The sequence below is a fragment of the Mus caroli genome, unplaced genomic scaffold (genome assembly GCF_978045245.1).
Source record: "Mus caroli unplaced genomic scaffold, Mus_caroli_1 scaffold_2, whole genome shotgun sequence".
NCBI lineage: Eukaryota > Metazoa > Chordata > Mammalia > Rodentia > Muridae > Mus > Mus caroli.
This window is the reverse complement of record NW_028227257.1, coordinates 59,341,102-59,364,377: the sequence shown is the minus strand read 5'-3', so window position 1 is coordinate 59,364,377 and position 23,276 is coordinate 59,341,102. Positions and strand designations below refer to the sequence as shown.

Sequence of the window (23,276 nt, the reverse complement as noted above, 5' to 3'; positions counted from 1 at the left end):
ATCTAACAACAACTATAACTAAAGAGCAAAAGAAAGGCAAAAATTAAAAATGCAAGGTATTGATATTGAAAAGACAACACTCCAGAGAGTAAGAAACCAAAGGTGGGACTCTCTGGACAGCGGGCGTTTCCAGTTATGTTCTCCCTGGGTACCACTAGAGTTACTACCCAGGTAGATACCACTAAAGTATTAAAATTTCCAAATGAAAGTGGTCCAACTTTGTGATTACCACGTGATTTTAATTTGACCCCACCAAGTTTCCCTGAGCGCATCTGAGTACATACCAAGGTCGGGACGGTGAGCATCTGCACGGACAGGGCGGTTATGGAGATGCTTCTCTCGTGGTCGTCGCTGATGTACTCTTTCTGCAGTTGTTTATAATACTGAAAGACGCAAGGAGCACCCTTTGCAAATCACTACTAAAACCTTTCAACTCCAAACTTCAGAAACAGCCTCCAGAACGACACAGCTCATAAGATGACAAGTTAATAGACTTCTGGTATCGTTATCACAGTTGACAAAAACACCATCAAGAGCAAGAAACAGAAGACTAGCACATGAATTCAACGACTTGATCTAGCAGACACAGACAGACTATTAACTTTAAATTCAAAAGACATAGCTGAAAATCATGGCAGAGTACAATAGTGTAGCTTACCCATTCTCAAAGAACAAACAAATAAACAAAAATACCCCTCAGGCAATGTTTTACAGTTTCTAATCTAACAGCACAGAGCTGGATATATTTAAAGTATTTAGCAACTTATATGAACCAGAAGATGAATCATAGTCAGTCAACAATTAAGCAGAGTGGGCTTAATAGCTTTTTGTCCATAGTGGTACACACCAGCCCTCCTGTATTAGATCAAAGTCAAACACCACATTTACCAAGTAATAAGCTTTATTTAAACAGAGTTATAAACAATTTGCCTATTTAATCTCTTTCTACAGAATCCTAGCATTTAAGAGATGACCATGGTATACAAAAACTATATCTCATCTAAGTAAGATCAGCTTTTGTGTAATGGATAAAATTTCTCTTCAGATCACATATTCTTCTATCTAGGCCCAATAATCTTACGTCTAAAATGTTTTAGAAAGTGTTTACATCTTCAGCTGCCATCACCTCCAAGGAACAAGACATAAATATATTTTCTTAATTCCTGTTATTATTTTATGTGTATGGGTGCCTTGCCTGTGTGTGTCTGTGTACCCTTTGAGTGTGAAGTGCTTGTGGAGGCCAGAAGAAAACCTTGGATCCTCTAGAACTGGAGTGAGCTAACATTTTGGTGCTAGGAATTAAACCTAGGTCCTCAGGAAGAACAAGTGCCCTTAAGCCATCTCTCTGGCCTCTAAATGTTAGTTTTTAACAATGTGCTCAGAGAATCCAAAGAAAGCATCTAATCCCCATGCCATGGGTCTTTACCCACAACAATTGCTATGTCCTCTCTGCTTCCAACTCTAGCTTTGGTTCTGTCTCTATCCTGTCCTATGCCTCTTAGAACCATCTAAAAATTAAAATCAGAAGGAGTTCCTGGCACGGTAGTGCACACCTTTAATCTCAGTACTCGAAAGGCAGAGGCAAGTAGATCACTGTGTGCTTAAGGCTAGCTAGGATGACATAGAGAGATCTTGTCTCAGAAGGGTAAGGAGAGCTGGAGAGATGACTTGGTGGCTAAGAGCACTGGCTGCTTGTTCAGAGGACTCAGGTTCCATTCCCAGAGGCCACAAGGTGGCTTAAAACCCCCTCTAACCCCAGGTCCAAGAGATTTGACACCCTCTTTCTTCTGTCAGGCACAAACATGGCTCACAAACATACAGGTGGATGAAATACTCATATACACAAAATGAAAGTAAATAAATCTTCAAAAAAATCAAAAGGAGTCAATAAATGATATATCTTTGAATAAGGCAAAGCAGTAATCTCAAAGTCCCTGTTCTGTGTGACCTCACAATCGTACTCGGACAATAAGTAAAAAGACATATTAGTGTACAGCATAAAACAGATCAATAAAGCAACATAGAAGAGTTTTATTTTTACTTTTGTGATTTTAATCTCAGCTAAATATACCGGTCCCCTAATTTCTGCCCCTGCTACCTGTGTATCTGCCCTCTTCTCTGCTATTCCCTCCATGCAGACAATTCTATTCTTGCAGTAATTTTACTAGCAGGCAAATAAATGATCAAAAAGGATAAGTGGGGAAAAGAAAGACAAGAAGAGTGACTGTCTGGATGACTGTAATAACCTGCCTTTGCTTGGCCGTTGGAAACAGGCTGTTTTCCAACTATCTTCTCTCTAAAATTCCAATCCAACAACTACCACTTGTGAAAATACTTATTGTCGTGTAAAATAATACATTTTTAATGAAGAAATTAATAACAATTTAAAATGAGCTTCATACATATCTCTCTGCTTCTATAACTTCATTTGTAAAAATTATGTTACAGTTATAAACAGCAATTACCTTCACAAATTCCATAGCAAAGAGTTTTTTGTATTCCATCTCCATAAAAAAACTACTAAAGATCAATTCATGAAGGATCTTACGGGCACCTGTAGATCATTAGGAAGCAGAGAGTGAGGGCATCACTAAGACAGAGACATTCCAGGCATTAGAACTAACAGAGCAGAGGTGTTTTGTCTTGCTTTGTCTTTTAATTACCATGCTAACAGCTTCAAAGATGCAGTATAGTCAATATCATGAATTAAACACACAGAGACTACCAACTCTTCCATCTTTTGCACCTCTCCCATCACTCACCTTACTGCCGATCCCTCCAAACCTGTGTTTCCATCAGATTTTTAAATTTTATTTTACTTTTAATTATGTGCAGGTGTGTGTGTGGTGTGTGTGTGTGTGTGTGTGTGTGTGTGTGAGTCAGCCAGTATTTGCGCATTAGTGCAGATGTTCACAGAAGCTAGAAAAGGAGGTCAGATCTCCTGAAGCTGGAGCTACAGACTGCTGTGAGCCCCCTAATTTGGTACTGGGAACTGAATTTGGGATCTCTGCGAGAGCAGTGCTCCTTCTGAACCTCTAAGCCACTTCTCCAGCCCAGCTCCGTTTTATCTTTTTCTACCATTTTACACTAAGTCTGTCCTTTCCTCTTCCATACCTTTCCAACTCTCTCATCTTTTACTTTCTATGTCTCACTTAGATTGCTATAGTAGTGAAAACATTGCTTTAATAAAAGTATTGTTATATAAACCTGATTAAACACTTTTCTTTTCTTTTTTTGGTTTTTTGTTTTGTTGTTTTGTTGTTTTTTTTTTTTTTTTTTTTTTTTGGTTTTTCGAGACAGGGTTTCTCTGTGTAGCCCTGGCTGTCCTGGAACTCACTCTGTAGACCAGGCTAGCTTCGAACTCAGAAATCAACCTGCCTCTGCCTCCCGAGTGCTGGGATTAAAAGTGTACACCACCACCACCCAGCTGATTAAACACTTTTCAATTAGCTCTTTCTAAATGAAAGGCACTATTGTTAAAAGACAGTATTCCTGGATTTTTAACCAGAAAAATTAAATTAGTTAACCTTGCCTTCACAAATAACACAAATCAAGGTCCTGTTCAATAACTGATTTCACACGAGACAGACCTCGGTCCTATGGTGAAGCTATAACCTTCCCCTGACCCTGATCATAGCATAAATAAAGGTCTACTTACCTTTATAAAGTTTTGCATCCCAAAGCATTAGTCTGCTTATAAGACAGGGATTTTCAGAGCCAGGTTCTTCTACGAGGCAGGCCTGGCAAAATATCTGTCTAAAGTCACCTACAAACAAAGGAAGTCAAACAAAGTCAAATGGTTTTTCTTCATATGATGTTTCTCCTAAAGGTGTTTCTATAATATGTAAAAATATTAAAATTAACCTTGCTATGTTTGATACCAAGAATAATTATATCATCAAAGACTCAAGAGCCAATAAAACATGTTATTTGATATGCATTTAAAAACAAATTTAAGGTATGATACACTTGAAATGTAATGCTGATGAAATCAATCAAAATAAATACGTGACTGAGAAGTAAGAAATTTCAATGATAAACATTTTTATAAAACACAATAGTTACTTAGAAATCAGGTAAAAAGGATGTATGCTTACTTGAATAGCTCATAATTTTGTTCATCCAGGAGCCAAGGCGCAGAGCAAATTTCTGGTGAGCCATAACCACGGAGTGCAGCACTTCCACATGGAGGGGGTGCTGAGAGACGTTCTCTGAGTGACTCTACAAATGACAGGAGGAGTGAGGACAGGCTCTGAACTGGGCTTTAGTGACCCACACTTCATAAAGGAAGCCACAGAGCCTTCAACTGCCCAGCGCCAGACATGTTTTTACTCATGACACCAAACATGGCAACAATAACATCACTTGGCTTTTCTACTTAGGCTCCTAGAAATACCTCTGTGTCTCCTCCTGAACCTCCCTTTGTGGCTAAGTCAGAAAGTTACCTTTATGTCCTCCTTTGCCTCCTGGCAAGTGGCATACACACCTGCTTTGACAGCCCGGCGACCCTAATTGTAAGGGAAATGAGAATGAGGTAGTGGATGGTAATCACAATCAACGAGTAACACACAACCCACAGACTTGATGAACTGTCGATCACGGCGATTACGGCTAAAATAAAGTCCAGGTACAACACCGTAAGAATGTGAGTCCAGCAACCCGGAGGCAGGAAGATCACAAGCTGAAAGGCAGCCCAGGCTACAGGAGACTGTGTCTAAAAAGGGCTAAACCAACTGAACCTGCTGCTGCACTCCTTTAATCCAGCACCGAGGGGGCAGAGGCAAGAAGATCCTTAGGATTTTGAGGCTAGCCTGATCTACATAGTGAACTCCAAGACAGTCAAAGCAGTCTCAGAACAACAACAACAAAAACGGGGTTGAGGATGACACGGGGCAGCTAAACCAATATGGCTGACACACCCCACATAATCCTAGAACTCAGCAAACGGAGATAGGAGGATCCGGAGTTCAGGATCAGCCTCAGCTACACAAGTTTAAGTACCCTGTCTCAAAACAGACACCTCCAAGAGCTACGGATGTAGTTCAGTGGAAAAGTATTTATCCAGAATGGACAAAATCCCAGACAAAAAATTTAAGTTTTTGACAATTTCATGTATATACTAAACTTGGTCATTTCAACCCCCATTATCATTTCTTATCCCGCCCTCTCTCATGCTAAAACCCTCTTCCAAACAAATCCTCTCGTATGTTTGTGTCTTTTTATTTAGTAAGTTGCTGAGTTTAATTATAGCTGCTTGAGTGATTAAGGGTAAGGAGTTATTTACTGGAGTATGAACAATGTCTTAGTGACAATATCACTGAAGAAAACCCCCAGCAACCACTAACTGCTGCCAGTCCCCAGGGAGAAATGGAGCCTCACAGGCTCCCTTCCCCGATCCATGCTGCTACACTGACATATCTAAATATCTAATCCTGCTTAGGTAATCACAGTTGCTGTGAGTTCAAGAGTGCAACAGTTACTGCATGCCCAGAGAAGTTAAGTCTATAATGAACCATCTTTCTAAAAAGCAGTTAACCCCTGAATGCCAGAGTGGGTGTAAGGCAGCAGCAGAAGCCGCAGGGTGGTCACGAACCTCTTTGTCGATGGCAGTCGTGTGCAGCTGTGCCTCTGCAAGCTCACAATCTAGAGCTCTCTGCAGACTGTAGATCACATGATCATACGAATGGTGTTCATCGTTGAAAAGGACACAATAGTATCGTTCATTGTTCTCCCTATTTAAAAAAGGATAGATATTCAAATAATAAAGCAAGTGAAAAAGTCATATATTCTAAAGCAGCACAAGCAGTTTCTATCTGTAGGGAAATAACATTGTGATATTGATCCGGGACATGATTGTAAGTTGAACCCCATCAGGGAACGCTAGCACAGATACTTGGGAGGCTGAGACATGGATTATTTGCACCCACAAGCTTGAGTCAAGATTGGATAACACTGTGTTTGTTTCCAGAAAACAAAACAAAATCATTAAGGATTCTCTCCTCAGATGGTCTCCTCTGCTTTTTCTCCACTCTCCTCTTCCCGGCAGGCTGCCTCACACCTCAGACAATTGGAGAGACACACATTCAGGCTTGGAGCCTTCAGGCAGGCAATGATAGGCAATCAGATTTTATTTTTGTATCTGTCTTCTATTTAAGTGATACTGGACCTGACGATCTAAGCTGGAGAGATGGCTAAGGGCAAATTCTGCTCTTGTAGGGACCCAAGTTAAGTTCCTAGTACCTACATGAACAACCTAAGATCACTGTGAAACGCTCAGGCAAGCACATGGTGCACATGAACGCACACAGGCATATGCCTACATAAAAGTGAATCTTTAAGCAATATTGATGTTACAGTTTTGAGGCAGAGGTGCTTTTGCTTTTGTTTTCAAAGTATAAAGTGCCAACACTCCCACTTTGTCTATAGGGTCTCAGGTAAGCCACTGCCCTTCTTAGATTTGCTACCTTTGTCTACCTTTACAAAGAGAATATCTACATTCCAGAGTTATATGAGGATCTCAGGCAATATATGAAAACAGCTTGTAGATTATGTACCATTAGCTTTAAATCTTCTATAATATGCCTTTCAAAAGCCCTATTAATCTGTCCATGGTGGTACATGACTCTAATCCCAGCACTCAGGAGCAGAGGTGGGTATCTGTGAGTTCAAGAACAGTCAGTTTACAAAGTGAGTGCCAGGACAGCAAAGGTTGTTACATAAAGAAACTCTGCCTGGAGCCGGGGGTGGTGGCGCACGCCTTTAATCCCAGCACTTGGGAGGCAGAGGCAGGCGGATTTCTGAATTCGAGGCCAGCCTGGTCTACAAAGTGAGTTCCAGGACAGCCAGAGCTACACAGAGAAACCCTGTCTCGAAAAAAAACCACAAAAAAAAAAAAAAAAGAAACTCTGCCTGGAATTGCCTCCCACCCCCACCCCCACCCCCGTCCCCCAAAGAAGCAATATGAGTTCAAATGGATGACAGAGGTATTCACGGTCACACCACAGCTAAGCAGCAAGAGGGACAAGAAGGCAAATCTATGTCTAGTGTTTCCTACCCACAAATGACATCCAAGTACTGCTGTTTGTGCTGGGATGTATTTTTATTGTGTTTATTGACACATGATTTCTGTAGCCAGAATTCCCTTTTTATTCCTTTGTGACAAGGTCTCACCACATAACTCTGCCTGACCTGGACCTTGCTATGTAGAGTAGGCTAGTCCCGAATTTACAGATATTCTCTTGCCTCTGCCTCCTTTTTCAATTAAGTTAAAAAAAAAAAAAACTTTTTAAAAAGTTAAAAACTATTCATGTCAATGCAAGACTTATAGCTGTTAGAATTGCTGAGTTTTATGTAAACAAATTAAATCCTGATGCCTGCAATAATCCTAGCACAGTCTTTCCAAAGCATAAGGAGAAAGGCTGTCTAGGTGATTCCCTATTGAGGAGCCCATACCCACTCTTGCCTTGGGCAAATAAAACTATTCTACAAAATGTCTATCTATTCCAAAATCATAATTCTAACAGAGCTTGGGCAGGGAGGAAGGAAGGAAGGGAGGGAGAGAGGGAGGGAGGGAAAGAAGGAGGAAGAAAGGGAGGAAGGAAGGAACAAACGAATGAACAAACAGATGGAGGGAAGGAAGGAAAACAGGCAGGAAGGCAGACAGGAAGGAAGAACCACAAACAGATATCCAGCAGTGCTTGGCAACTTAAATAACCATCACTAAGCCTGTGGCTTGTGACAGCTCCCACCTTATCTGCAGTTCAGGAGGCAATTCTTTTTCTTCTTCCCATATAGTCATCTCTACAATGTATTTTATCACCGAAGGGAATATTCTCCTGGCTTGAGCAATCACCTCTTCATTCAATGGGCAATGTAAGCTCTAAGAGGAAACAGCAGCAAACATAGACTGAGATTATGTCCACATAAAGGAAGATATTAAGTATTTAAAATAATCACTTCAGTGAGTTCATCTCAATATCCACGAGGAATCCAATCAAGTTGAATTCATAAGCTCTTAGTAGAAAATTGATGTTACAGAAGACAAAAAGAAACACAGACTATGGAATACCTTTTATTCATATTTTCCCCTGTAAATTCTCTTCATTGTTTTTCTGAATAGCTTCATTATAATAATACCATGCAACAACTGGCTATCCATTATAGCTTTAAAAAACTCATAACTTATTTCAACCAAGTCTCATAGTCACTTGAAAAGTACTCACAGGCACATATTGATAACAAACGGGGCTGGAGGTGAGGTTCAGGGCAAATGCTTGCCTGGGATGGGCACAGTTTGATTATCGGCATAAGACAAGAAAAGAAAAGAAAGGAGAGGAGAGGAGAGGAGAGGAGAGGAGAGGAGAGGAGAGGAGAGGAGAGGAGAGGAGAGGAGAGGAGAGGAGAGGAGAGGAGCGGAGCGGAGCTCAGGGAAGGGGAGGAGACGGGAGGGGACATTCTGATCATACAAAGTTTTTGTGTGCAGTGGCACAGTTGCTGAAGCAGAAAGTAGAGAATCAATGGCTGTGGGCTGAGAAGAGAGGGACTTAGTGTTGACTGTGTACAGAGAGTCAGTGGCACAAGGCAAAAGCAAAACAAAATAAAACACAACAAAAAACTTGAATGTGAACATACTTAATACAGCTAAACTGTATGTTACATATGGTTGAGATAGCAAACTACCCAAGCTACTCTCTTCTCTTTAATACCTTTTATGTCTTCTCACCACTGGTCTATAAGTTTGGTTTTACTCCCTTTTCAACAAGTCACCTTCTCTGAATAGTGTGCCCAGAGGTCTTTGTTAAAGAGAGACCGTGTCAAAGGCACTACTGTCCACACTGGAACACAACAGGCCTGCTCACCCTTTTCCTCCCTCACGTTTTCTTCTGACCGTTCATAAAAACATTCTCAGGTGAAGAATTGGAAAAACTCTTCTGCTTCCACCAAGTGCTTAGGAAAGAATTTTTCAAGAAAGGCATTTGCATCTTAGAAATAAACTCAACTGGGACAAGAGAACCAGAAGTTATAAAAACAATGAAAAAAACAAAACAAGAAAATAAACAACAGAAATATGGGAGAACCTGCTTTTCCTTTCATCTTAAAGGAGCCTCTCTTCAATGCTCCACAACTCGCTTCCAGCGCTATTAGTTAGGTCTGCTTATGCTTGTGATGCTCCACTAAGCTTGGAACAATTCCATGTACCTGGCAGAATCTGGATAGCACACTCACCCAGGCAGAGGGAATAACTCTGACATCACAGTGCTGCAGGAGTCAGCCTGCTGCCTAAGCCACCCTCCCCCTGCAGGGGTTAGCGAGCTGCCTAAGCCGCCCTCCCCACCTCCAGACAAACAGTTGCAGGATGCTGATTACTTTCCCAATCTAATTTTAAATCCAAAAATGTTCAAGATCAGATTTGAGACTGAATTCAGATCTCTAAAAATAAAGCTAGCTTCCTGGATATGTGAGGCATGGCTTTACCACTAGCTCTTTGGAGGCGGAGTAAGGCTGATCTCTGTGAGTTCCAGGCTAGCCATGGCTACATAGAGGCCCTGTCTCAAAAATGAATGAATCTAGCACAATTCTCCCCCCCACACACACACCTAAGCATTTTATTGTTTTCTACCAAAATGAATTAAACATCTCCCATTCCATCTCCTAAAAGGCATTGCTCATATGGCCAATCAAAAATATTTGTTAAATATATTAAACAAAAAAAGCAGACATTTTACTGTTGCTTGTTTATTTCAGTGCACATAGTAGTAAACAGATACAAGCCTAGCAATTGGAAGGCTCTGCTTGGGAGGAACCTGAGTTTCAGGCCAGCTGTCTTAAAGAACAACAAGCATACAAACAAAAAAAGACTAGAAATCTTTATAAACTGTACTGAAGTTTCTCATTTCTTTTTGGTTAATTTTCTTGAGGGTTTTTTTTTTTTTTTTTTTTTTTTTTGGCTTACAATCATGACTACATCACTTTGTTCTTTGTAATATTTACATATCTTAGCTCAGTCGAGTTTATCTGATTGGCAGTTCTTCCAGAACAGGGTCAACAGAAGGATTCTGAAACATTGAGCTCCAATGTAGATGAATTATAATCCAATGGCCTGGCTGCCCTGGCAAGGGATCACATCCCAAGACCTAGGTCTGTGTGATCCAGCTGGAATGCAGACATGCCACACACTTTTAACCCTTCTGGCTGGAATACAGACAATCCCTTAGCATACACCAGTATGTTTGTACAAGAGGACATGTTTGAAAAGTGGCTAATTGAGGAGTAAACAAAGTAATGAATCAGAGAAAGATCTGACAGAATGAGTCAGAAATAGCATGCACCCAACTCTCAAGAGGAAAGAGATGCACATGAAAGAGAAGCAATTTAAGAGGAGCCCAGGAACAGAGAAGGAGTCAGTTGGGAGTCAGTACAGTGCAGCGAGTGCAGTGAGTGCAGTGCAGTGAGTACAGTGCAGTGCAGTGAGTGTAGCGAGTACAGTGCAGTACAGTGAGTGTGGTGCAGTGAGTGCAGTACAGTGAAGTGCAGTGAGGTGGAGCTGAGTTCTTCCCTGAGTCCATGAAGTTCAGTGCAAGGCAGCAGAGGCAGCTGAAGCCAAAATATAAGAGGGAGCCAGAAGATTAAAACAGATTGCCAGAGTTCATCTGAGGTCAAGCAGAGCAATTCAGTGAGAAACTGAGAGAAGCCAGATTGAATCAATCAGCTTGGAGAGGAGTATGAACCAGAACAACTGAGTTGAAGCACCCATCCAGAGTTCAGAAAGAGCTAGAAAGGGTGAGCTTATTTAGCAGTAAGCCTACCAGACGACAATTAAATCAGGCGAAGTTACTTTATACTCCAACGTGAAATGTGATTTGTATGGATTTTATTTGAGACAAATATCCCTGAAAAAAAAATTGAGAATGTTTTCCAAGACAGCAGTCCTCAAATGTCTGGCACAAGCACCTTCACAGGTGAGTTCCAAGAAAGCGTTTCTTTAGCCAAGTAAGAATGGCCATGTTGTACTCTTACATTCGTGAATTCACCTGCCTAAGCTGCACTTGGGGTTTCAGCATGAAACTGTTAGTAAGACTGATCTAGAACATCACATCTTGGTAGATCTGACATAAGTGTACTCGAGCTTCCTAGAACAAGTTTGTAAGGCTCACTTCTTTTCTCCCACATTCTGGAGCAATTTATAAGCTTTTGCTTCTTTGGTGTTAATCAATTCAGTGGATTTTATTTTTACATTTTTTTTTCTTCTCACTCCGGCCTCTGGCCCCACTCTCTCCAGCCCAAAGACTGATTGATTGATTGATTATATATGAGTACACTGTAGCTATCTGCAGACACACCTGAAGAGGACGTCAGATCCCATTACAGATGGTTGTGAGCCACCATGTGGTTGCTGGGATTTGAACTCAGGACCTCTGGAAGAGCAGTCAGTGATCTTAACTGCTGAGCCATCTCTCCAGCCCTTTACACAAAAGCATACCCTCCCTTTCAATACACTTTTATTTAAACTTAACAATGCAACATTTTTCCATATATGTTTTATTTATCTTGTTCAAATATTTTAAGGTAAAACACAGTCATCATTCAATACTTTGATATGTATTTTTAATAAGAAAGGATATTAAAACACCATTATTCCATTTCAAAATATTAATGGTAGCCTTCTTAGCGCAGTAGGCAGTGCGTCAGTCTCATAATCAAAATATTAATGACTAAATACTATCTAACATAACTTACTCAATTTTTCTAATCATTCCTCCTATGTTTTAAAAGTAATTCACTTTTTCTTTTCTTTTCTTTTCTTTTCTTTTCTTTTTTTTTTTTTTTTTTTGTGGTTTTTCGAGACAGGGTTTCTCTGTGTAGCTCTGGCTGTCCTGGAACTCACTTTGTAGACCAGGCTGGCCTCGAACTCAGAAATCCGCCTGCCTCTGCCTCCCGAGTGCTGGGATTAAAGGCGTGCGCCACCACGCCCGGCTTTTTCTTTTCTTTTTTAAAAGATTTATTTATTTATATGTACAAGAGAGCTTTGCCTGCATGTTTGTACCACATGTGTGCCCCTAGAGGCCAGAGGAGGGTGTGGGATCCCCAGGAAGAGAGTGTCTGATATCCTAAAACTGAGAGGGTGCCATGTGAGTGCTGGATCCTCTGCAAGAGCAGCAAATGCTCTTAACAGCTGAGTCATCTCTGTAGCCTCCTATTTAGAGTGTGTGTGTGTGTGTTCTTGCGCACGTGAGCTCACGTGAGTGCCACTTCATCAACTCCGTTCCTCTTATCTTCTATAAATGCCTGTTGATACCAAGATCTTTACACTGCCTTTGGCTGTTATGACTCTCAAGTCATGGACATCAAGTTAGATGTATATCTAACTTAATCTCCCATCCCTAGCTGCAATCTTTTGTTCTACACGATGATAACCAGACCAGTTCTTTTATTAAAAGAGAAAACATAAAAGCAAAACCAAAAACCTATGTCCCATGTTTTTCTTCTAGCACTGTTTGTTGTTATAAACTAGAAGTTAGTTTAAAGGTTTTATGATGTCCAGATTAAAGATTTTAACTAAGACTGTTTTAGAAGCGATCTGTTACTCTCAACTTTACTGTGACATAAGATGCACCATTATAAGGCATTCACCTAAGTGTACAATTTGAGCTGTATATGGTGGCTCATGCTTGTAACCTCAGCATCTGGGAGGCTGAGCCAGGAGGGTGGCCATGAGTTCAATGTCAACACTGACTAGAGTGAGGCCCTGCTCACAAAATACAAGAAAGTATTAAACTGCCTACTAATGCTCATGTTTATATGCACACATTAGTGCTGCTCTCTGCCCTCCTCAAAGAAGAGTTTATGCCTGAGGGAGGCAGCTACTGCAGAAGCTCACAGTGCTCAGACTACCAACAGGAGATGATTGACGATGGAGTGCTCAGGCCTGAGTGAGACAATGGTATCACACCCTCCATGGCTCAGAGAACACTGCTGAAGAAAGGGGGAACAAAAATGTAAGAACAGGAGAATAGGTGCTGTGTGGTAAAAAGATGCTCCCAGGACATGACATGGCCACTGCCTTGTGAACTCACAGCAGCTGCAGTTAAATGCACAAGGCTTGCACAAGACCAGGCTTCTCAACATTTTATCAAGAGAAAAGGGTGCCCAAGGCCCCACCCAGTCCTGACTGGTGGCTGACAGTTAATGGTTGCTGTGGGTGTAAGCATCATTTTCTTAGGGGGTTTACCCATTACAAGGTAGCTCATAATCCAATAAATACTTTTCCTGCTATCTGGCAAGCTCCCTCAATTACAACATTCTCAGCAAATTGAAACCTTTGCCCTTGTTTCAGGAGGTAAACAGACAACAATCACCACCCAGCACCCTCCTGCAACCCCTGGTAGGCTAAGGCAGAAGGATCAGGGCAGTTAGGGGCCACCCTTAGCATGTTTCAGGCCAGCTTGGGCTACACAGCTGGAGCTTGTATCAAACAAACAAGCATAAAGAAAACAACAAACAAGGAAATGGCTTTCAGTCACCCACAGTCAGCAGCAGGATATTTTCCCTAAACCTAACATCCACTCTGCTGCTTTCCATCCCTCTAACTCACACATCCTGCCTATTCTTACTTCTCCTCTCTCCCTGTCTCCTAGTCCCTCCTCACTTCCTGACTTCCATGAAGTGTGTTTCTTCAGGCAGCAGCTTAGCGCTACTGTCCCCAGCCTGCACTAGAACAAAGGTAAGGCACAGAAGTATTTCCTGCACCTACTCTGTGACCCTTGTCAAACCATTACTTCAGAAAGACAGCAGCAGGGGACTCATATAAAATGAAACAAATGAGCAAAATATTGAGAAAGGGGAAAGAAGAACTAGAGGCCGTTTCCCTTCCAATGGACATGCAAGCCCAGCAAAAGAACACCAAAGACAGCACCACAACACACTCCCACAAACTCACAACACCAACACAAAAATAATGACCTAACTAAAAGGTTTAAGGATTTCAAAGTCTAGTTTTTAAAACAGGATCAACAACCATACACAGGAATTCTATAAACAGGTTAAGAAGTCAGTTAGGATCAACACAAGAAAGTTATGAAACAGATGAAAGTATCAGTAATTTCGAGAGAAAATTAAGGGAGAATTTGGCAAGGAAACATGCAAAAAAAGAGCCAAACCAAATTCTGGAAATGAAAGAAAAAAACCAAAGTCACAGCAAACCAGGACCAAGGGTTAAGGACTAGTTCCAGAGGGGGGCACGGGTTGGGACAATAACACATACAGGCTTACAGAAAGAAAAAAAAATTATGAAGATAACCAAAACTTCCAAGAAGTCCAGGATACATCAAGAAATCTAATCTAGAATCCATGGCCTAGCTTAAGGAGTTATGGCAAATCATGTAAGGAGGCTTAGACAAACTATTTTTAAATTATAATTAAGAATTTCCTAGAGAAGAACTTCTCTGTGGCATATTTAAATTAAAACAAAACAAAACAAACAAAATACTAATATCTGTAAAAGAACACACTAACTCACATTCAGAGGCAGAAAGATCAGAACAACATTAATCTTTCATTAGCAGTCCTCAAAGTCAGAAAAAGTATGGCCCTGAAACTGTCAACCAAAATTGCTATCCTCCCCTGAAAAGTTATCCTTTAAAGTTGACAGAGAAATGAGAGTATTCAAGCACAGGAAGTTCTTAGAGAAACTGTTATCACCAAGAAATTCACATAACTAGCAAAGACATCCAAAAACTGGGAGTCAAAGGGTAAAAATAAGCCCACCAATCAAAGGGAAATTATAAACAAGCTGGTGTAGCGATTCCTGTATCTGAATGAGAATCCCCCATATATTAAGAAAGGGAACAATTAAGAGGATGTAACCATTGTAAATATCTATGCACCAAATCTCAGAGCCACTTATTTCATAAAACAAATGTTTAAAGGCTTAGCAGGCCATATAGGACCATTCACAACAACAGTGGGAGACTTCAATAACCAACTAGAGAGGTCTTCAAACAAAGGCATCAGAGAACATCATCTGGCCCTAAGATGTGGTCAGTGCTTACAAGGAGATCTAGAATCATTCAAAGGGCACACAAAGTATGTATTCCTTGAAACTTTCAAAGGTTTATCTATGAAACTGTCTGGACGCGGTGTCTGGAAGGAAATACTACGCTGTGACTAATATGTCAAGTAGTTCAATGGTTACCTACCAAGTATTCCCTTGGCTTGTTTTGAATGGTACGTTGCATTGACTGATAAAACAATTCATTTTTATAGCTGGATGTAGTGTTCCCTATACTTGAGAGGCAGAGACAGGAGAATCTCTGTGAATTCAAGGCTGTGTATATGTAGCAAGTTCCAGGACAGCCAGGGCTATGTAGTGAGACCCTATCTCAAAAAAAAAAAAAAAACAAAAAAAAACCAACAATTCATTTTGATGTATATTAGCTAAGACTTCTTCAGCATTTTGGAGTTCTCACAGCTCATCTGTAGTCCTATAGTTTCTTCCTACCTCACATCTAAATATCTATGTCTGAACTTCCTCAAGTCCCTTTCTTGACTAAGATGGATCCACTGAGTCTATTTGTCTTTTTCCTTTAAGAAAAGCAATTACTGAATCTTGTGTTCATTCTGCTTTCAAATTCTTTACATTCTGTTTTTATCTACTAACAACTTCTTTTTGTTCTTTTGGGGCCATGCATTATTCTCCCACCCGCCACCCCCACTCATGCAGACTCTCACTCTTGCTCTGTCTCTGGCTCTCCCTTTAAGACAAGATTTCTCTGTGTAGCCCTGCCTGTCCTGGACCGCACTCTATGGACTAGGCTGGCCTCAAACTCAGACATCTGCCTGCCTCTGCCCCGTGAGTACTGTGATTAAAGGCACTAGCACTGCCCAGCTTTTTTTCTAGTTGACTATTTAACAAAAAGTATTTTGAATTCATTCTGGGTATGTGTGAATTAATTTCCTAGAGAAAATTTTAATTTAGAGTAGAAAAACAAACATTCTTAACTTAGAACAAAATATTGGATTCTAAGTGGCATCAGTCTTAACCCATGTGATGGTGTGTATATGCTTGACCCAGGGAGTGGCACTATTAGAAGATGTGGCCCTGCTGGAGTAAGTGTGGCCTTGTTGGAGTAGGGTGTCACTGTGGGTGTGGGCTTTAAGATCCTCATCCTAACTGCTTGGAAGTCAGTATTCTGCTAGCAGCCTTCAGATGAAGATGTAGAATTCTCAGCTCCTATAGCGCCACGCCTGCCTGGATGCTACCATGTTCCCGCCTTGATGATAATAGACTGAACCTCTGAACCTGTAAGCCAGCCCTAATTAAATATTGTCCTTATAAGACTTGCCTTGATGATGGTGTCTGTTCACAGCAGTAAAACCCTAACTAAGACAACCCATATATATTTATACACATTCTCATTAAATTCCAGAAAATTTAAATAACCAATTAAACTTCTTACCTCTTTTGTAGTACCTGCTCTTCCAGGCTCGTGATCCACACAAAAGGGGCCAGTTTTCCACGCTTCTGTGTCTCCACAGTCACAGAAGCCTCCTCCAGTAGAAGTGTGCATCTAATAAATAGCAAAGGAGTTTTCATGGGGTCGCACTTTATTATAAAGCAATAAAAAGTAATAAAAGCACTTCTTGGCTGTATTTAATGTAACAAAATCAGGATAGAACAAAAATCATTTTAGTTAGTTACCTAAGAAATACCAACCACCTGGTAATAAGGACACATGCTCCACTATGTTCATAGCAGCCTTATTTATAATAGCCAGAAGCTGGAAAGAACCCAGATGCCCCTCAACAGAGGAATGGATACAGAAAATGTGGTACATTTACACAATGGAGTACTACTCAGCTATTAAAAAGAATGAATTTATGAAATTCCTAGGCAAATGGATGAACCTGGAAAGTATCATCCTTACTGAGGTAACCCAATCACAAAAGAACTCAAATGATATGTACTCACTGATAAGTGGATATTAGCCCAGAAACTTAGAATACCCAAGATACAAGTTGCAAAACACATGAAACTCAAGAAGAACGAAGACCAAACGGGGGTCACTTTGTCCCTTCTTAGAATTGGAAACAAAACACCCATGGAAGGAGTTACAGAGACAAAGTTTGGAGCTGAGATGAAAGAATGGACCATCTAGAGACTGCCGCACCCGGGGATCCATCCCATAATCAGCCTCCAAACGATGACACCATTGCATACACTAGCAAGCGTTTGCTGAAAGGACCCTGATATAGCTGTCTCTTGTGAGGCTATGCTGGTGCTTGGCAAACACAGAAGTGGATGCTCACAGTCAGCTATTGGATGGAACACAGGGCCCCAATGGAGGAGCTAGAGAAAGTACCCAAGGAGCTAAAGGGATCTGCAACCCTATTGGTGGAACAACAATATGAACTAACCAGTACCCCCAGAGCTCGTGTCTCTAGCTGCATATGTAGCAGAAGATGGCCTAGTCAGCCATCATTGGGAAGAGAGGCCCCTTGGTCTTGCAAACTTTATATGCCTCAGTACAGGGGAATACCAGGGTCAAGAAGTGGGAGTGGGTTGGTAGGGGGGGCGGTATGGGGGACTTTTGGGATAGCATTTGAAATGTAAAATAAGAAAATACCTAATAAAAAATGTCAAAAATAAAATAAAATAAAAAAAGGAAATACCAACCACTTGAATATTTCACTGTAACAAAAATGGGCCTTGTAGCCCTGAGGGCCAGCAGAAAGAATAGAAACAGGCAATCTCCAGAGGTAGGAGGTAGGGGGATTTTTAGAATGTACTAGAGACCTGGGAGGTAAGAAACGCTCAGGACTCAAAGGGAGGGACCTTAGACAAAATGCCCAACCAGAGGGGAGAGGGAACTTATAGAATCCACCTCCAATAGAAAGACAGGAAGAGCATCGAGTGGAGGGATGGGGTTGTCATCTCACAGTCAGAGACTCTGACCCAGAACTGTTCCTGTCTAAAAGAACTGAAGGGACAAAAATGGAGAAGAGGCTGAGGGAAAGGAGGTCCAGTGGCCGGACCAAATTGAGATCCATCTCAAGGGAAAGGTCCAAGGCCTGACACTATTACTGATGCTATGATGTGCTTACAGACAGGAGCCTAGCATGACTGCCCTGAAAAAGGCCCCACAAGCAGCCAAACGAGTCAGATGCAGATACTTAAACCTAAACAACGGACAAAAGTTGTGGTTGAATTAGGGAAAGGCTGGAAGAAGCTGAGGGTGACCATAGGAAGACCAGCAGTCTCAATTAACATGGACCCCTGAGACCTCTCAGACACTGAGCTACCAACCACGCAGTATACACTGTCCCTGACACATATATAGCAGAGGACTGCCTGGTCTGGCCTCAGTGAGAGAAGACACACCTAACCCTTGAAGGACTTGAGGCTCCAAGGAGTAGGGAGACTTGGGGGCTGGGGAGACATCCTCTTGGAGACAGGGGAGGAGAAATGGGATAAGGAATTGTTGGAGAGTAGACTGGGAGGGGGATAACAACTGGACTGTAAAAAAAGATTAAAGATAATTTTTTTAAAATGGGCCTTCTAATGTACAAGTTTTTTAAATGTAACCCCACATTTTAAAAATAATAGTTTTTTATTAAATGTGAACTAGTAGAGAACAGATCGGAAAGTGAAAATATCCTTTATAACCTAGAATGCTTGAGTATACATTTTCATTTTTTACTATATAAACCTTTAAAAATTCAATATAATGATACATAGTAAGAACTACTTAATACAGTATCGTCATTTACATCAACGTTCTACTACAACTCCCATCTTCTTCCTCTCAGTGTTCCTAGGGGAAAACCAAAAATATACTGACTCAGGGAGAAGACAATGAGAATGATGTTATTTGGACTTTTTCTCAGAACATACCCTGCACACATACAGTAAGGAAGTACGAGACCACCTGTGAGCCATGCTTTCAGCCCCTAAAAGTTAAAGAAACCTTTCTTAGCTTGCAGTTCACACAAAAGCCACAAGTTAGACTTTATTCAGGCTACAATGTATTGATTGTCAATCCCAACAACAACAACAAAAAACAAACAAACAAAGCAACGACAACAACAACAAGCCCTGTGCAACTAAACTTCAAAAAGATGCTAATGGAAAGGCAATATCCCCACATCTCTTGTCGTTTTGAGACAGGATTTCCTACATAGCTCAGTGAGGCCTTGAGTTCTAATCCTGCCTCAGCCTCCCTGGTGTTAGAATTAAGAATTACAGAAGTCTACCACCATGCCCAGCTCTCATACCTTTTTGTTTTAATTTCTTTTTAGATTTATTATTTCACACATGGAGGTATTATGCCTGCATGTGTCTTTGCATACCCATAAAGATCAGAAGAAGGCATCAGATCTCCTAAGACTGGGTTACAGATGGCTATGAGCTGTCATGTGGGTGCTGGGAATCAAACCTGGGTCTTCTTAAAGAGCAACCTGTGCTCTTAAGCACTGAGCCATCTCTCCAGCCTTAACCCACGAATAAATTGGCCCAGTAACACAAGAAAAATGATCTGACCTAAATCTATCAAGGTTTTGTGGAACAACCTGCGTCCATCAATAGAAACACAGATAATCAAAATGGGATGTTTTATAGCAGAATCTTATTCAAACTTAAAAAGGAAGGAACTTATGATACATGCTGCATTTGAACTTGAGAGTTTTATACAAGTCAAGCCAGTCACAAAAAACAAACAGTGCCCAATTTCCACACCAGGAGAGGCACTTACAGAAGTCACATTCTGATGGCTACCAGGAGAAAAGCAAGGACAGGAGAGCCACCATTGACGACTTTGTTTTCACAAAGTGAAATGAAGTACGGAGCTGGACGGTGGACATGGGTACACAGGATGAGCTTTGAAAACTTACCACCCAGCTGCACGCACACTTAAAAATAGTTCAGATAATACATTTTATATGCCTTTTACAAAAACAGAAATTGGGCAGGAGGATGTCTTTCAAATTAAAAGCACAAATTCTTCAACCTCAATCTTTCTCTACAGATTAAGTCTCAGACATACTTTTTTTTATATGCACATGAATAAAACACACATGTAAATAAGTAAAATAAATGTAAAAATTTTTAAGAAAATAAAAAATGTATGAAACTGAACGAGGTGCTTGACACCTGTAATTCTAGCACCTGAGAAGCTGAAGCAGGAGGACTGCCATGAGTTCAAGATCAGCCTGAGTATACAGTACAGACGCTGAGTTCTGTTCTCAGCACCACATATTACGTTTATCTAAACCAATGCTACTCAGCCTCCTAGCACTGTGACCCTTTAGTACAGTTCCTCACGTTGTGGTGACCCACAGCAATACAATTATTTTCCTTGCTACTTCATAACTGTATTTGCTACTGTTATGAATCATAATGTAAACACCTGTGTTTTCTACAGTCTTGGGTAACCCCACAAAGGGGTGGAGACCCACAGGTTGAGAAACACTGGTCTAAAGCAACATTGTATTGAACATGAAAAATACACAAACAGAGGACCAAGGAAAACCTTTAGTGGCAGAAGAGTCCAAGACAGTATTTGGGAACAATAAAGAAACAAAACTTCAGCTCGTTTTACAGAATTACAACCTGACTCAGAAACACACAAAACATACACACAAATATTATAGCATTTAAAAAGTATTAGCGCTGGGAATATAGCTCAGTGGTACAGCACTTGCCTAGCATGCATGAGGTCTAAGTTCAGTTCTCATTACTTCAAAGACTGTATTTATTGGACTAGGTTATAGCGTGACGATAGAGTTCTTGCCTGACAAGTGTGTACAAAGCACACTAGCTTCAAACTCCAGTACTGCGAGATAATGCACAAGGACTGGGAATCTAGCTCCATTAGAGTGTTTGCCAACCTCACGTACGGCTCCAAGTCCAATCCCAGCACAGATAAAATCAGGTATTCACCTACACAATATACCAAAAAGTATCTAGGAAAACTGGATAATATAAAATATAAATAAAATAAAATTTTCGGTTGGCTTTTGCCCCACCTAGAGATGGAGTCTGCCCTTCCCCTTTCTCCTCTATCCCCTTCTCTGGCACATTACATATTCCTCCTTATTCCTTCCTATGGTTAACAGAATAGCTGTGCTTCTTTCTCTTATAAAGTATTCCTTGTCTGAGAATCTACACAAGGTAGAAGTCATTTACAAAGTTTAACAAGGAAATGAATAATCCTAACCTGGAATCCAGACAGAGGGAATTTCAAGACTATTAAGGCTCCCTATGTGACCAACTATAAAAATGTTCTATTTTCTGTGTACTCCCTTTGAGGAGAGTACTTTAGGGTTATAGACATTCTTTTCTTTGTTATTCAAAAGCCTCTTTGTCTATATATGTAGTCTGTGCTAGCCTAGAACTTTCAAGTTTACAAGAGATATGGACTATGTAACTTCAAACTGTCATTTACATTTTACACAGTACTGAGGCATGTTATATACAAAGAGAAACATGAATCATCAGATCTGCCTGAGCCCAGAATACAGAGCCAGCACTATTATGTGAGAAATACATCTTAGCTCTAATAACAAAACTATCTAATCTTTCAACAGAAAAGGCAAAGCCTCAACCCCATTATTAATTAAGAGAGAACAAGAAGAACTAAGTCTGGAGACTGATGCATTGTCTACCGCACTCAGGAGTTTCCTGAGAACTGATAACTTTATAATAACTTACAGAGGGTCAAATCGTCCAAGAATGTAGGAAAATGGAACTCACATATACAGTTTAAGAATCTCAAATTGGTATAATCACTTCATACATTATCCAAGTATAATTAAAGATACACATCAGAGCTATTTAGCAAGAAATAAAGCAACTCAAAAACTTGGACTAGGTGGTCATCAGATTCCCACTAAGTGGTTTTATACATATAGTTTTCATACCTTGTAACGATGGTTTTTATGAACACTACTTTGGAAGCAGTCCATACAGAGCACACACGTTGGATCAATTGCACAATCCCTAAAGAAAATAAAGAATTAGATTCCAAAAACCAGCGCTGACACTTAAGGTACAACTATAAAATGAATGAGCTTCCTGTGTGATGGGCAAAATAACACCGGATGCCCCAAAAGCTGAGTTCTAAGAACACTTGGAAAAAAAGACAACGCTGCCTCCATAATTTAGCCTCCTTTCTAACACACCTGAGTCTATAAGATGTTCAGTTTATAACTTTGAGCTTTACCTGGCTTTTTAAACTGTTAATTCTGTGGGAACTAGAGGAAAATTGTTTTTGTTCATTATCTGCCATTGTTTGCCCTCTAATTTACAGGCACACTTCTGTGCACTGTAACTGAGGTTCTATAAGACAAAACTCATTGGTTATATATTGATAGATCCCAAATACCTCAAGCAGTACCTGGCACGTAAGCATGAGCGTGGAGTCACCGAGAGGCACCCAGTCCCTCTTTGCTCTCACTCACGCGCTTTTACAACACATGATTCCATTTCACATTTTCAGAGAAACGCAACAACAACCTAAGTTACTACAAGGTACAGAATTAAATTTTTTAAATATTTGAAAAGACAAAATTTAAAAGTTTAAAAATAGAGTTTAGAGTTGGCTGTGCTGGCATACATCTGTACTTTCTGCACCCTTGAGGCTAAGGCAGAATTGTTGAGAGTGGAAAGACTGAGCTACTAGTGAGTTTAAGGCTAGCCTGGGCTATATACTAAGAACCTATCTCAAACACACACACATACACACAGAATTTTAGGACCGGAGGAAGAGAAAGAGGAACAGGGGAAAGAAGATGAAACTTAAAACAGCTGCTGACAGGACCTAAAATTTGCCCAAAATTCTATAAAATTCTCGGTAAAAAATATATGCTCTACTCTGTTTAAAGCAGTTTCCAAATTAAATTTTATTTTTAAGAATTCCAGATGAGCATTGCATTTTACAAAATCTATATGCCTCCCTCTTTCCCCTCCAACTTATTCTGTGTCCTCCTGCACTCTTCCTAAGCTCATTCCTCTACATTATTACTGACTCACACACCCCGTGCCCATATATACTTGTGTTTAGGGCTGACCACTAAGATTGGATGACCTACCAGGGAGTTTGCTCCTAGAGAAAGCAGATCTCCCTCCCAGCAGTCACTAACTGCCAACAGCTCTTCATCTAGGGGCAGACCTCGTGCAGTCTTCCTGTCCCTGCAGGCACATCACTGTCACTGGTGCTATCATTATGCAGGTCTAGTTCAGGAAACTGCTATTGAGATTTCTTGGGTGTAACGTCCATGTCATG

At 40.7% G+C, this 23,276-nt stretch overlaps 1 protein-coding gene across 2 annotated transcripts in view; it reads right to left on the bottom strand.

Moving 5' to 3' along the window:
* The window catches only part of Ubr1 (ubiquitin protein ligase E3 component n-recognin 1), a 133,716-nt gene that overhangs the window by 97,136 nt on the left and 13,304 nt on the right, over positions 1 to 23,276 (bottom strand). For both annotated transcript variants that reach the window (XM_021184371.3, XM_029469902.2), the window contains exons 3-11: positions 21,913 to 21,991; positions 16,455 to 16,565; positions 7,749 to 7,879; positions 5,594 to 5,732; positions 4,446 to 4,508; positions 4,098 to 4,221; positions 3,659 to 3,766; positions 2,466 to 2,554; positions 285 to 383 (exon numbers count right to left, since the gene is read on the bottom strand). In XM_021184371.3, the coding sequence (XP_021040030.1) occupies positions 285 to 383; positions 2,466 to 2,554; positions 3,659 to 3,766; positions 4,098 to 4,221; positions 4,446 to 4,508; positions 5,594 to 5,732; positions 7,749 to 7,879; positions 16,455 to 16,565; positions 21,913 to 21,991 (943 nt within the window). The remainder of the gene's footprint in view (positions 1 to 284; positions 384 to 2,465; positions 2,555 to 3,658; positions 3,767 to 4,097; positions 4,222 to 4,445; positions 4,509 to 5,593; positions 5,733 to 7,748; positions 7,880 to 16,454; positions 16,566 to 21,912; positions 21,992 to 23,276) is intronic.